Below are 12110 nucleotides of genomic sequence, written 5' to 3'. Positions count from 1 at the left end.
TTTGGTTTTATATGGTGCAAACTGATCAAACTAAAAGCTATATCTATATCTATATCTATCTATCTATATCTATATCGTTGACATTAAAACTGCACAAATTATGTACAAAGTACATAATCAACAGCTATCGAAAAGGTATCCAAGGGTTGTTTAAAATGAGAGAGAGAGAGAGCAAACATCACTTAAGAGGAACTTTTGTATTTCTAAGGAAACTTATAAGAACAAATGCTAAATATCACTGCATCACAACCAAAGGAGTTAATTTATGGAACAGCTGACTGACTGGTCTGACAGATTACTGTACACAACAACATAAACAGAACTTTGCTGGACCTCTGATTCCTGCAAATCTATGTGTCTGTTCAGTGTATCACTTCCTCCACTGTCATGATGACCAACATCACACACTCAAACAAGCATTCACTGCATTTGGACCAAAGCCAAGCGCAGCACAGCCTGCCTTTCTTTTGGGGGGAAATACCAACACATAGCTGCTGTTAACAGGGGAGTGGTTTGTGCCAACAACAAATGCAAGATGCAAATTTAATACCTGTACTTTCACTTCTGAGACACTGAGGCTTCATCTTGCAGATGTTCCGACAGCTGCTAACACTGCTTGACTTGACAGTCCTTTACAGGTATGTACAACTATTGATTGATTTATTCCCCCCACAACCTTACTTACATCTACATCTTATAACTTGTTCCCTGTTATATGTTGTTCCTAACGTATATTATTTCTTTTCTTGTTTGTCAAGCAATTCTAATTCTATTGTTTACATTCTAGTCTTTTCATAGTCATAGTTAATATTTAATAATAAGCTATTGCACTGTTCAATCCCTGCACTGTTCTCTTTTGCACTATCACCATTGCACACAGTCCATACCATAGCACCTTTAACTCTTCAAATTTCTGTGAGTGATTTTTATGTATGTGAGATATATGTGTGTATGTGTGTTTGTTGTGTTATGGTTGTCTAAGCTACTGGATTTCCCTCGGGATGAATACAGTATCTATCTATCTATCTATCTATCTATCTATCTATCTATCTATCTATGCATCTATCTATCTATCTATCTATCTATCAAACTATCTATCTATCTATCTATCTATCTATCTATCTATCTATGCATCTATCTATCTATCAAACTATCTATTTATCTATCTATTTATTTGTAAACAAAATTTCACTCATAAATACAAAGATAGTACAGGTTAACAACTGTTTTCTTAAGTTTTTAGTCTGCTGCTATATGATAACTAACAGAAAATAGTTGTTTAATAACATAAAACTGTTCTTTCTTTTCTATATGAGTATTTCACGTTTGCTCTGCAGTTAAGTTACTGATTAACTTATAAAGGCTGTATTGCACAGTTGTTTTGCTTATGGATGCAGCACATTAAGCTGATTTGCATATTAACTGACCCTCAACACCTTGTTTCTAAGTTAGAGTGGTGAGTGGACTTCAAACTGACTGGATCTTTTATTTGTTTTTTTTATTATGAACAAACTCTTTACTCGTTTTTCCTTAAAAGATTAGAGACCAGTTAGTCTTTAAATCAGCTTGGAATTTAATGGAAACTATCTGCAATTAAAAAGTGATAAAGTGTAAATTCACCGACTAGGATTAGTTCCAGGATTCACTTTTAGTAGTGAACATTTTTTTTTCAAACCTTTCTGTTGAAAATGACACGGCACGCACCTATTTAGTAACGTGTCAACCAGGAAGTTGAGCAAGGTGTGTGTGGGGTGTTTTTTGGGTATTTGCTTTGCATTTCTTGAAGACAGGTGAGTCAGTCATTTTCTTATCACACCCTGTCTTTGAAACTTGATTGCACTGCGTTGACAGCCACTTTGACGGTACATTTCAGGTGTCTGAAAGAAGAAAACATTTAGTTCCAAGTGGATCTGTGTGTTAATAAATGACCTCCTTAAACATGTTGAATTCAAGAGGGTACGACACCAGAGGAAGCGAGATTCTGCCAATGTTAACCAACTTCAACCAGAACAATGATGGTCAGTTTTTCTTTCTTTTTTTATGATTATGGTAATTTCATATTCACATTCACCGCTTTCAAAAAGTATGAAATTAAAACCACACACATGCTCTCTAATCTTCTTGTTCCTGAACATTTGATTCCACTTGTATTGTTTGCAAGACACAGGGGGAATGAGGACGTCCAAGTATAGAATGGCTATGTGTTGAAAACAACATGACTTTAACCTAACCAACATTGTGTGCATTAGAAATTATGGACAGGGGTACAAATGTTTCCAAATTGGGCCCCTCATCCTACCGAAGTACAATTTTGAATTCAGGACTTTTATTATTATTATTGGTATTGAGTTGATACTTTCACTTAAGTAAAGGATGTGAATACTTCTTCCAATGTATGTATGATGTCCATTCATGATCATTTTTTCCCCCCTCAGGCTTTCTTATCACTGATCCCAGGCCACCAGAATACGTACACACTGTGCACAAGAAGACTGTGAAAGAACTGCTCATGATGAGACGCCAGGTAAGTCACAGAACAGGTATTTCTACAAACACAAGCACATGAGCATGATAAGACAAGTTTAAGATAAGTTTAAGACAAGTTTCATTGCACAGTTTGGTTCCCCCAGATAATGTGATCAACTTCATTATTCATGTTTTATCTGTTATCTATTATATATAATATTTCTTCATAAATGTGTTTACCTATTTAGTTTTGTTTATGAGGAGAAACATCTCCAGTACGAAGAATGAAGTTGAGCATTCCCCCACTTCACTGATATAACAGAAAGCAAAGTACAAGTTCTTAGCATGCAAATCATTTACAGGCTGCGCCAAATGTTGGTTTGTTACAAAAGTAGACGGCAAAATACATTTGCATGCTTGCATAAAATTACACGGGATTTAATTACAGCTTGGAAATTTGTTTTTGTTTTTAGAAGCTGAACTGCTCACAGGACGACAACAACTTTGTGCATACATTTAAATGTGCAAAATCTGAAGCTTTTCCCAATGACCTGAGTCCTCACCTGTTGGGCCCTTCAGGACCGGTTAACTCCAACATTATGAATAATGTCCCCCATGCTTCTCCTGAAAATGGTCACATTGCCCCACAAGAACATCTGCAAAATCTGCCTCTGCAGGGACAAGTGGCTCTGACTGCTGAAGTAAAAATGACTTTATTTCACTGGCAAGTACAGCGAGAGACACAGAGGCTTGAAAGAGTTTCTCCTGAGCTGCTGAACATGCAAGATGCGGATGGTGACACGTATGTATTAATGAAGAAAGTCGCCAGCTGAAATAGATGGCTAAAAGTAATGGATAATAATGACTGAAATCCAGCTTCTGCTACTCCAAGTGTTAGTAACACAAAATATTTAGGTCAGTCATTGGTTTAAAAAGAAGAAGAAAAAAAAATCACGATTCTAGGGAAAGAATTGATTCTAAAATCGTCACAAATACGATACACGATACAGACGATTTTTGATTCCACCCCTAGTGGATATATACTGTAACTGTCCATTTTCTTTTCCAATTTCCAGTTGTCTTCACATAGCAGTGGCACAAGGTAGACGGCCTCTGGCTTATGGGCTTGCTACAAAAATGGCTCAATGTGGCTCTCTGGACACGAAGGAACACAATGGGCAGGTACAAACACTTAACAAGGTTGTATGTTCATCTCAATTAATAGTACACATCTAAAAAAAAAAAACTATAAACCTAACCTAACTTTGCACACAGACAGCTCTTCAGATAGCAGCTGCCACTAACCAGCAGTTCATAGTTCAGGATCTGCTGGCACATGGAGCACAAATCAACACTCGAGACGTCTGGGGCCGATCTCCTTTACATGTGTGTGCTGAGAAAGGCCATTTTTCCAGTCTTCAGGTAAGAATGAACTGTAATGCATCAACACAGTCATGTGCAAATGTCACTGAATCAACATCAATTTAGCACCCAATAAAATGTTTGATTTTGACCTGAATCATTCATTTTGACTCCCTTGGTGAAGGCTTTCAAGATCCATTCCAGGATTTCAAATGTGTTTTGTTTAGTGTTTAGTTTTATAAATATTTATAACACAATAGGTTAGGTAGGAATACCTCAAATTAAGTTTAATTTTGACAATCCCTAACGTGTGGTTGAATTTTTATGACCTGAAATTAAGATGCCATTAATTATGGCTAAGCAGAATAAGCACATAAACTACTACATACTCTTTGAGGTTTCTTTGTCATTGTGCAGTATTTTCTTAATCGTTTAAGATATTGCTTAAAGTGTTAGATGCCTATTCCGGAGTTTTTAGGATGTGACAGCGGAGGTCTCTAGTGCGCCTGCTCTATGGGCCGCACAATGCAGAAGTAGTGCCGATCATCTGGGTAATTTTTGGCTCCATGATGGCAGCTCTCATAGGTAATGATAGGCTCCTCCTAAAAATAGGCTCCTCCTCAAACGCTGTATCCAGTATTTTTTAATACATCCATGGTGAACTGCCGTTTTGAAGCCTTGAGTTTGGGGATACGGTCGTTGCCATCTTGGGTTTTTGCATCCAGATGTGACGTGAGGGTGGAGCTGAGGAGGATGACATGGCAAAGCCAGTGTAGTTTATGTTTGAAATGGCGCTACGCTAAACTAAATGCTAAAGGGGTAAGTTGCCTATTTTTAAGATAGTCTTACAGTGGAGATTTACTGGTGTTTTCTTTTTATTTTGTTTCTGTCAATGTTGCATTCTGATGTTGTCCGACACTTAGAATAATAATCTGAGCATACAGTATCAGTGGCTAAGCAAGCACTTTTAGTGGACGTAAATTCAAGGTACGCAATTGCTCATTTCTTACATTGCTGCTTGTTTTGCTAATGCAGACTGAAGCTGTCTTGTTTAATACTGGACCAATTTCAAAAATTGTTGTTCCCATTAGACACAAAAACATGGGAAAATAGGGTCCAGGTAGAAAAATACCTAAAAATGTATTAGGACAGTTCACATTAATCAATGTGCTAGTGTTAGCCAGTAGGGCTAATTTTCAACTGTAGTCCTAATTACCTAGAATGCATGTCTTTATGGTGGGAGGAAACTGGAAACCGGGTCCGGACCAGGGATCTGACTTTACAATGCCGACTTGCTGTGAGGCAGCAGTGCTAACCACTGAGCCACCTTGCCGCCATCTTGCAGAGCTGTTCCTGACATGTCTATTTGTAACTGTATATTAGGGATTTTAATGTAAGACACCAAGAATGTTAGTTTATCCATCCGTTTCTTTGACCTTTGACTCATCACGTGACGAGGGGAAATAAAAAGAAAATCTTGGACTTTAACCCATATCTTTGCTCTATCTTTTATAAGATAACAAATTAGGATGGCAATACCTTTTTTGTCTACACTCTCACACATATGTATGACATGTTAAAAGGTTGATAAAAAGTTGTAATAACAATTTATTCAAGGTTGTTCTTTGTATTGCTTGCTCTAAGGGGGAATTGTGGGGTCTCTGGAGCTACTCTATCTGGGAAGTGTCCTGAGATAACTTCTGTTATAATTTGACACTATAAATAAAATAGAATTGTAATACATTTGTCTAAACTATCTTGATATCTTTCATACACACTCATTTCCGCAGAGCATCTGGAGGACCCTTATGGGGACTGGGCAGCCGATTGATATTGAAATGTTCAATTATGATGGTGAGTATGTTTGATTTAACTTAAAACCTGGTATTTCTGATGCTTATGTAAAGTGTCTTTGTGATAAAATACTACTGTTCTCTGTCCTCAGGTTTAACTCCGCTACATGCAGCAGTCTTGTCTCACAACGCTGTTGTTAAAGACATGAGGAGTCTGGTGAAGATTTGTTCATTTATGGCAAAGGAGCTGGAGCAGAGGTCACAGAAGTATGTTGAGTGTATTAAGACTCTGCTGCTCATGGGTGCCTCCTGTGGGACAAAGGTAACTATTAAAACTACTGGAGAGAATTTGACTTGGGTCCATATAAACACTTAACTGCCTGTGTTTCCTTTATTTTGTGATTTGGGGAAATACATTTCCGGTTCCTTTCAGAGTTACCTGCAGTCACATTTAAAATTATATTCCTTGTAAAAAAAGAAAAATCTGTTGTCCTTGCTCAAGGGTACTGAAGCACAGACATATAGCAGTGACAGTTTGTCCTACACATGCTTACGGAAGACGATGGGGGCCACATGTGAAAAAATGTATTTGAGTTCTGAGTTTAGACAGAGTCAGAATTCTGAGAAAAGAGTCAGACTCTTCTCAGAATTCTGACTTTAAGCTCAGAACTCAATACATTTTTTCCACATGTGGCCCTAATCCTCTACCCTATATACACACATGTTAAAAGTCCCACCTGCTTTTTTTTAGGATTAAAAGCCATGTGGTCCAGCGATAAATGTTAGTAATATTGCTTCACTGTTTTAAGAATCAATTTTGAGAAAATGACCTTGTTTTCATGCAGTGTTTGTTTTTCATTTCGGCAGGATCTAAAAAGTGGAAGGACGTGTCTTCACATGGCTTCTGAGGAGGCAAATGTGGAGCTGTTGAACATTTTCCTTGACCAGCCATCTTCACTGTATGTTGTCAATGTTAAGGTAAGTTGGTGCGTTGTAATGAAATTAAAGTAACAGAATTTGTGCAACTGTGTGTAACAATGTGCAATTCTGTGTCTGTATGTTTCAGACATTCAGTGGAAACACAGCCCTGCACATTGTCAGCTCTTTGCAAAATCATAAAACTCAAGTAGAAGCAGTGAAGCTGCTGATGAGAAAAGGCGCAGACCCGGGGAGCAGGAACTTTGAAAATGACCTGCCATCTCAACTGGTGCCTGAAGGACCCGTTGGTTTAAAGGTAGGGTGTATGCCTATGTGTTTGCGTAGGAAGCATTGAAAAAGTGGATGGGGCAATCTGATGGGGTTGTTTTTGAACGGAGTAGAAGTAGTCTCACATTGCCAGACCCTCCTCCGCAGCGCTGTGGAGGATGGTCCACACACCATTCCGTGATGGGAGAAAAACGTGCTCTGGTTTATTGGCATTTCTTTAAACCAATCACAATCGTCTTGGGCGGCGCTAAGTGCCATACGGAGCAATGGCAACCTCTGCAAAATAGTCTCGGGAAGGAACTTGTTTTGGTGGAACGTGTGTACGTTCAAAAGTTGTTTTAGTCGTGTAACAGAAAACTCAGATTGGACAGATAGTCTAGCTAGCTGTCTGGATTTACCCTGCAGAGATCTGAGGAGCAGTTAACCATAGTCCTCAGAAATCCACCGGCGTTTAGAACGCCAACACAAAGGAAGCCCAAGGTAACGGATATCCGGCCTAAATGAGTAAAATCCGGCTGAATTTCCGTCGGCAACGGATCAATCCCAGAAGTGGAACGTCGTGTATATAGACTAAAGTAGAAGTAGTCGTAGATGTCATTTCCTAGTGCCTTTTAACAGGTGGTTTGATACTTATGTGAGGCATTTGAAAACATACTGTAATGAGAAATGTTGTAACGCAATAAGATTTTTTGTTGCATAATATTCGGACCAATCTTCTTTTTTATCCTTTACTGTTCAGTTTTGATGGAATGAGTGATGATTTCTTTCGTTTGTTTTAGGTGCGGCAGATCCTGAAAGGGAAATATTTTCATGCTTAAGTGAAGCTCAAAATCACTGTCAGTCAGACAGTCCAATCTATCATATTTGTTATTTGCCAAACAAGGCAGATGCTAGTTGTTTCAGTGAAACATGGCAAATTGTTCATTACTATGTAATGCCTACAGAGAAAGTAAAGATATGATTTATACTTTTTATTTTTTTAATTAATTTTTTTAATTAATACTTTTAAGATTGCCATACAATGAGCAAACATGCTCTGTAAATCTGTATGGGTTGTGTTTTGGATAATGATTTATGATAATTGATGACAAGTTGTTCCATAGTTATGGAGGATTTAATCATGGGTTTTCTTTATTTGAATGTAGAAATATTATGCTTCATATCATTGTATTTGGAAATGCATGAACAGTTAACATATTGTAGTTTTTTTCTTTAAAGCGTTTTGATTTTGGTGTCTATAAAGTCAGGTTTTGGTGTAAAAATGTATATGCATTTTCTCAAAGGTTTAATATTGTAGTTTGTGTAGAAAATGTACACACTGACCACACTACTGTACATTTTATTGTGTGATGTTTTATCATGAAATTTCAGTCTGAAGATATTTTAATGTTCCATGTTTTGTGTGCATGTTGAAAATGTTTAGTTCATTTTGTTTAGTAAAGGGAATGGAAATGTTACGCAACACGTCATATTTTGAGGTCATCTACATAAAAGTCAAATTAATGTAGATTACATAAAACATTTAACATATCTTGTGATGACACTTTCTTTAATAATGTATACTTTCCTACATGTGTAAATGTTTGCTTTAATCTGAATGTCTCAAATCATTAATGCACCTACAATACAATAACAATGTCCCTGCTGGTGATCAATAAAGGTTTATCTCACCTTATTTTAAATGTGTAAGTTTATTTCAAACAAGATCTATATATCATCTTTCAAAAACAACAAACATATGTAAACATTTACAGTTTATTATTTTAAATGCCAGGAGGATTGATGTACAGAGTGATGGCAGCAGTCACAAGCAATGCAGGGAATGATTTTTCTGCGAACAATTGAACAATGATGTTATTACTGTCAAATATAAATATAGAAAACGATGATGAAGGACCACAATAGTTTTGAGAGTCTCTTCTCTTGGTCTTGGCTGGCTTAATCCACCAGTTCTGTGTCTGGTTTCCAAAAAAAATGCCTCAGCTCTGAGATCCTCTTGTTCACACGGGCTCAGTGCACAAACATGCTTTATTTAGGTGGACTCATTTCTTCTTCTTCTCCTGTGTGCTGGTGAACCACTGGTCGAGCAGCTTCTTGCTGTAGTAGATCTGCCAGCCGTGCACCTGCACAGCGATGACGATCACCAGGTACATAACCGTCACGGCAGAGAAGCCAAAGATGAATCGGTAGGCTTTGCCGTGCCGATAGAGCTGCTGTGCCACGGGGAACATTTCCATGCTGCCATAGATCAGCGGGGCCACGCAGAAGAGCCCGGCACTGATCATGGAGATGACCAAGTAGCTGATGTTGTTGCGGGGCAACGCCAAGAAGCTGAAGACTGAGGGAATTATGCTCAGGAGGTACGGGTACTCCCACTGGTATGGAGAGGCAACAACCTTGTGCGACACCAGGCTCAGCTGGCTGACTGTCACCTAAGAAAACATTGACAACACAGAGTCACAACGAGCTCAGCTGTTACAACTGTCAGTCAAAGAAAAAAAATTTTTTTAAAGTTTGCCATTACCTGAGCTGCCATTAGCACCCAGATCAACACATGAACAATGTTGAGTTTACGGATTTCAGACTTCAGGGCAACGCTGTGCAAATGAGACAGATGGGTACAGTCACACACAAAACAAGTCGTTTTAAGAGTTCATTCAACTCATCGATGCATTGATGGTAAATCCTCTGGATCAAATTATAACAGATTTTTTTTTAAGTACTATCTTATTTTAGTACTTTAATTACAATGTTTAGTAGTAGTTTAAGTACAACAGGCAAATGGAGCAATGAAACAGCACATTCTTTCAGCACTTTGGCTCATGAATATAATGTTAAGCACTTGTCTGGATGTTATGGTTTACACTCAAGAGTTAATTAGTAAAACTCTTGAATTGGAACTTAAACTTAATCTTTATTAAAAGGTGCAATATGTAACATATTTACTGTATGTAATCACACAATGTGTCATCAGATATTAAGGAAACATGCTAAGTTGAAATACTATCTTTTCTGACAACAATGCTAAATACAGTATTTCCTTGAAATTTCCGGTCCGTGACGGAATGTCTGTTTGTGTTTTGACCTGTGTGTTGGTATCAACTGCCTATTTTGACAGCCGGGCCGGGTTGCCAGATATACCTGTAAAAACACAAACCCAGCGCGCTACAACTGTAGTACAGCCATGGAAGCAGCTAACAAACAAACGGGATCATTCTACCTGCCCTAAAAAAACAAAACAAACAATCTTTCTAAGGTTGCATAACCACAGTTAACATGGGTTAAGAGACAGCTTAGAGCTTTAAAAGGACACAGAGTTGACTAATGACCTCCTAAACAGGTTTGCGTTGAATTTCATTCATTTATATCAAGGCTGACGTAGGGATAGTCATTTTTTGTCATTTCAACATTCATGTGCTCGCCATAAATTATACAGAGTACTCGTGTTAGTTACTCGCAACATTTTTTTTTTGAAACAGCCGGTGAAGTGATCCTGACTGGTGCTAACACCGCCATGCTAATACAAGTTTACTGCTAATGTAGGATCCATGACATAAGCCAGAAACCGCAAGTTTGACTTCCTCGTAAACATGCAATGTAACTTTGGCAAAACACCCCGAGCCTGAGTTGTTAGATTGGGACACAGTGTTCTCTACAGGTCGCTTTGCAATGTATGTACTGTTATAATGTTATGTTACTGTGGCTAACGTTACCATCGACAGCTTCAAGGTTATGTTATGTTGGACAGTAAGATGATTCCCACTTTCTTACAAACTGGCATGCAACCATAATGTGTAATGTACTGACTGTACAGTGTACAGACAAGCTGTATAACTTACTGGAAATAGTACTACCGACAATAGTCCTCTGACAGATAACACTCAATTACTTAAAATGGTTAAAGAACCGACCTCATCTGGTAGTGTGCGGCAACCCGCTCCCGGTGCTGAAAGTCACTACCATCTGTGCCTGCTGCTCTCGGACCTGCTCGAGAAGCCATAACGGATATCTGGAAGCAAAACATAACACGTTTAACATAATTTCTTAATGTCAAATTATAAGGTCAGTAAGAAAACTATTTCAGAGAATGAGGTGGTTCAGTAAATTCAAAAAAATATGTTGGGTGTCTCAATGATACAGGGATGAAGAACAATAGGCCGTTAACATTACTGTGTAGCTTGCATAGCAGGTATTTGTTGTTGTCGGAATAATTTATAATAATGACTAGGGCTGGGTATCATCAATGATTTTCCAAATCGATTCGATTCCTATTCACAGGGTCCCAAACCGATTTTATTCCCGATTCAATATCAGTTAGGTTAGGAACACTTCAGTTATAATACAAATTTAGCTTGAATATGAAATAGATTCTACAATTGTACAAGATTCCCTCTAACCTGCTGCATTCTTAAAAGTATCAATGTTTACATTAAGAACTGACCCCAAAGCAGTTACATTAATGTACTTTTTATTTAACACGAACACATAATAAAGTGCAGCTCTACAGACTCTACAGTCAGTGAGTATTGAGTGATATGTCATTCAGATATATTGAAGTGACAGAGGGACCCCTTTGAAAATGGCCATGCCAGTTTTTCTTTGGAGGTTTATTTAACCCCTTCCCGACAAGCTAGCATTACATAGTTGGTACCAATGGATTCCTTAGTTCTTCGAGTTTGATGTGCAGCACTTTGTAACTTGGTTTTCAAAAGTGCCATACAAATGAAGTTATTATATGATACAGAAAAACAGAGAGACATACAAAGATCGATTCTTGGATTGTATTAATCGATTTAGGATCATTAAAATGAAAATAGATTTAAATCGGAATTTTTTTAAACCCAATCCTTATAACCACCACACACAGCACAAAGAGATACAGTAACAGCCTACAACTATGAGCTTCACAGCTGCAGCTGCAATACTGTGACTTGAATGTTAAGTTACGTTAAGCAGATGCCTGGCTTGCCACTTAGTCCAAAATGTATTTGCAAAAGCTTAATTTCACTTCAGGCGCCATCATAAATGTTGGCAGGTTAGGTTCAATGGTTTGTTAGCGAAGTAACGTTAATGTTAGCTTAAGAAACATGGGAAGCTAAGTTGCCAAACTGTCACGTAACGTTAGTCGAAACATATGCGACATTAGTCATAGCACTTACTTTTTATTGGCTGTTGTTCATTAAAAGCATTAAACCATAAATGTGCTGGTTGAAACAGGCAGACGTGTGCTAGCTGACAAGCTCGAGTAGATCCATGAACGGGAGGGAGGCGAGTATTTTCTTC

The 12110-nt window shown here is 38.0% G+C and overlaps 2 protein-coding genes across 4 annotated transcripts; one reads left to right on the top strand and one right to left on the bottom strand.

Annotated features, from left to right (window-relative positions):
* Positions 1-536: 536 nt before the first annotated feature.
* On the top strand, positions 537-8502 carry nfkbiz (nuclear factor of kappa light polypeptide gene enhancer in B-cells inhibitor, zeta). 3 transcript variants are annotated; one of them, XM_078243597.1, is made up of 11 exons: positions 537-638; positions 1874-2018; positions 2436-2524; positions 2940-3190; positions 3543-3648; positions 3742-3888; positions 5619-5682; positions 5774-5943; positions 6489-6599; positions 6688-6855; positions 7607-8502. In XM_078243597.1, exons 2-11 carry the CDS (start codon positions 1925-1927, stop codon positions 7643-7645), a joined length of 1239 nt encoding a protein of 412 aa, XP_078099723.1. In that variant the 5' UTR covers positions 537-638; positions 1874-1924; the 3' UTR covers positions 7646-8502. The 3 variants fall into 3 exon arrangements, with proteins under 3 accessions (XP_078099723.1, XP_078099721.1, XP_078099722.1); XM_078243595.1 differs by having other exon boundaries at positions 2940-3268; XM_078243596.1 differs by lacking the exon at positions 537-638 and having other exon boundaries at positions 649-2018; positions 2940-3268.
* A 66-nt stretch (positions 8503-8568) lies between these two features.
* Positions 8569-12110, bottom strand: LOC144512718 (protein jagunal homolog 1-B). Its single transcript, XM_078243598.1, has 4 exons — positions 11987-12110; positions 10739-10836; positions 9352-9424; positions 8569-9259 (listed from the first exon to the last, which is right to left on the bottom strand). Exons 2-4 carry the CDS (start codon positions 10825-10827, stop codon positions 8870-8872), a joined length of 552 nt encoding a protein of 183 aa, XP_078099724.1. The 5' UTR covers positions 10828-10836; positions 11987-12110; the 3' UTR covers positions 8569-8869.

Source organism: Sander vitreus, chromosome 24, assembly GCF_031162955.1.
Source record: "Sander vitreus isolate 19-12246 chromosome 24, sanVit1, whole genome shotgun sequence".
Taxonomy (NCBI): Eukaryota; Metazoa; Chordata; class Actinopteri; order Perciformes; family Percidae; genus Sander; species Sander vitreus.
The sequence above is the reverse complement of the archived record's forward strand: the minus strand, read 5'-3'. Positions and strand labels throughout refer to the sequence as shown.

Bases quoted from the DNA above. Each gene is read 5' to 3' on its own strand.
- nfkbiz (XM_078243595.1), top strand. From the start codon at position 1,925: ATGACCTCCTTAAACATGTTGAATTCAAGAGGGTACGACACCAGAGGA. The intron at 2,019-2,435 runs GTCAGTTTTTCT...TTCCCCCCTCAG, and splicing joins CTTCAACCAGAACAATGATG to GCTTTCTTATCACTGATCCC. The intron at 5,683-5,773 runs GTGAGTATGTTT...CTCTGTCCTCAG, and splicing joins TGAAATGTTCAATTATGATG to GTTTAACTCCGCTACATGCA.
- LOC144512718 (XM_078243598.1), bottom strand. From the start codon at position 10,827: ATGGCTTCTCGAGCAGGTCCGAGAGCAGCAGGCACAGATGGTAGTGAC. The intron at 9,425-10,738 runs GTCGGTTCTTTA...TCATTTGCACAG, and splicing joins GCCGCACACTACCAGATGAG to CGTTGCCCTGAAGTCTGAAA. The intron at 9,260-9,351 runs GTAATGGCAAAC...ATGTTTTCTTAG, and splicing joins GGGTGCTAATGGCAGCTCAG to GTGACAGTCAGCCAGCTGAG.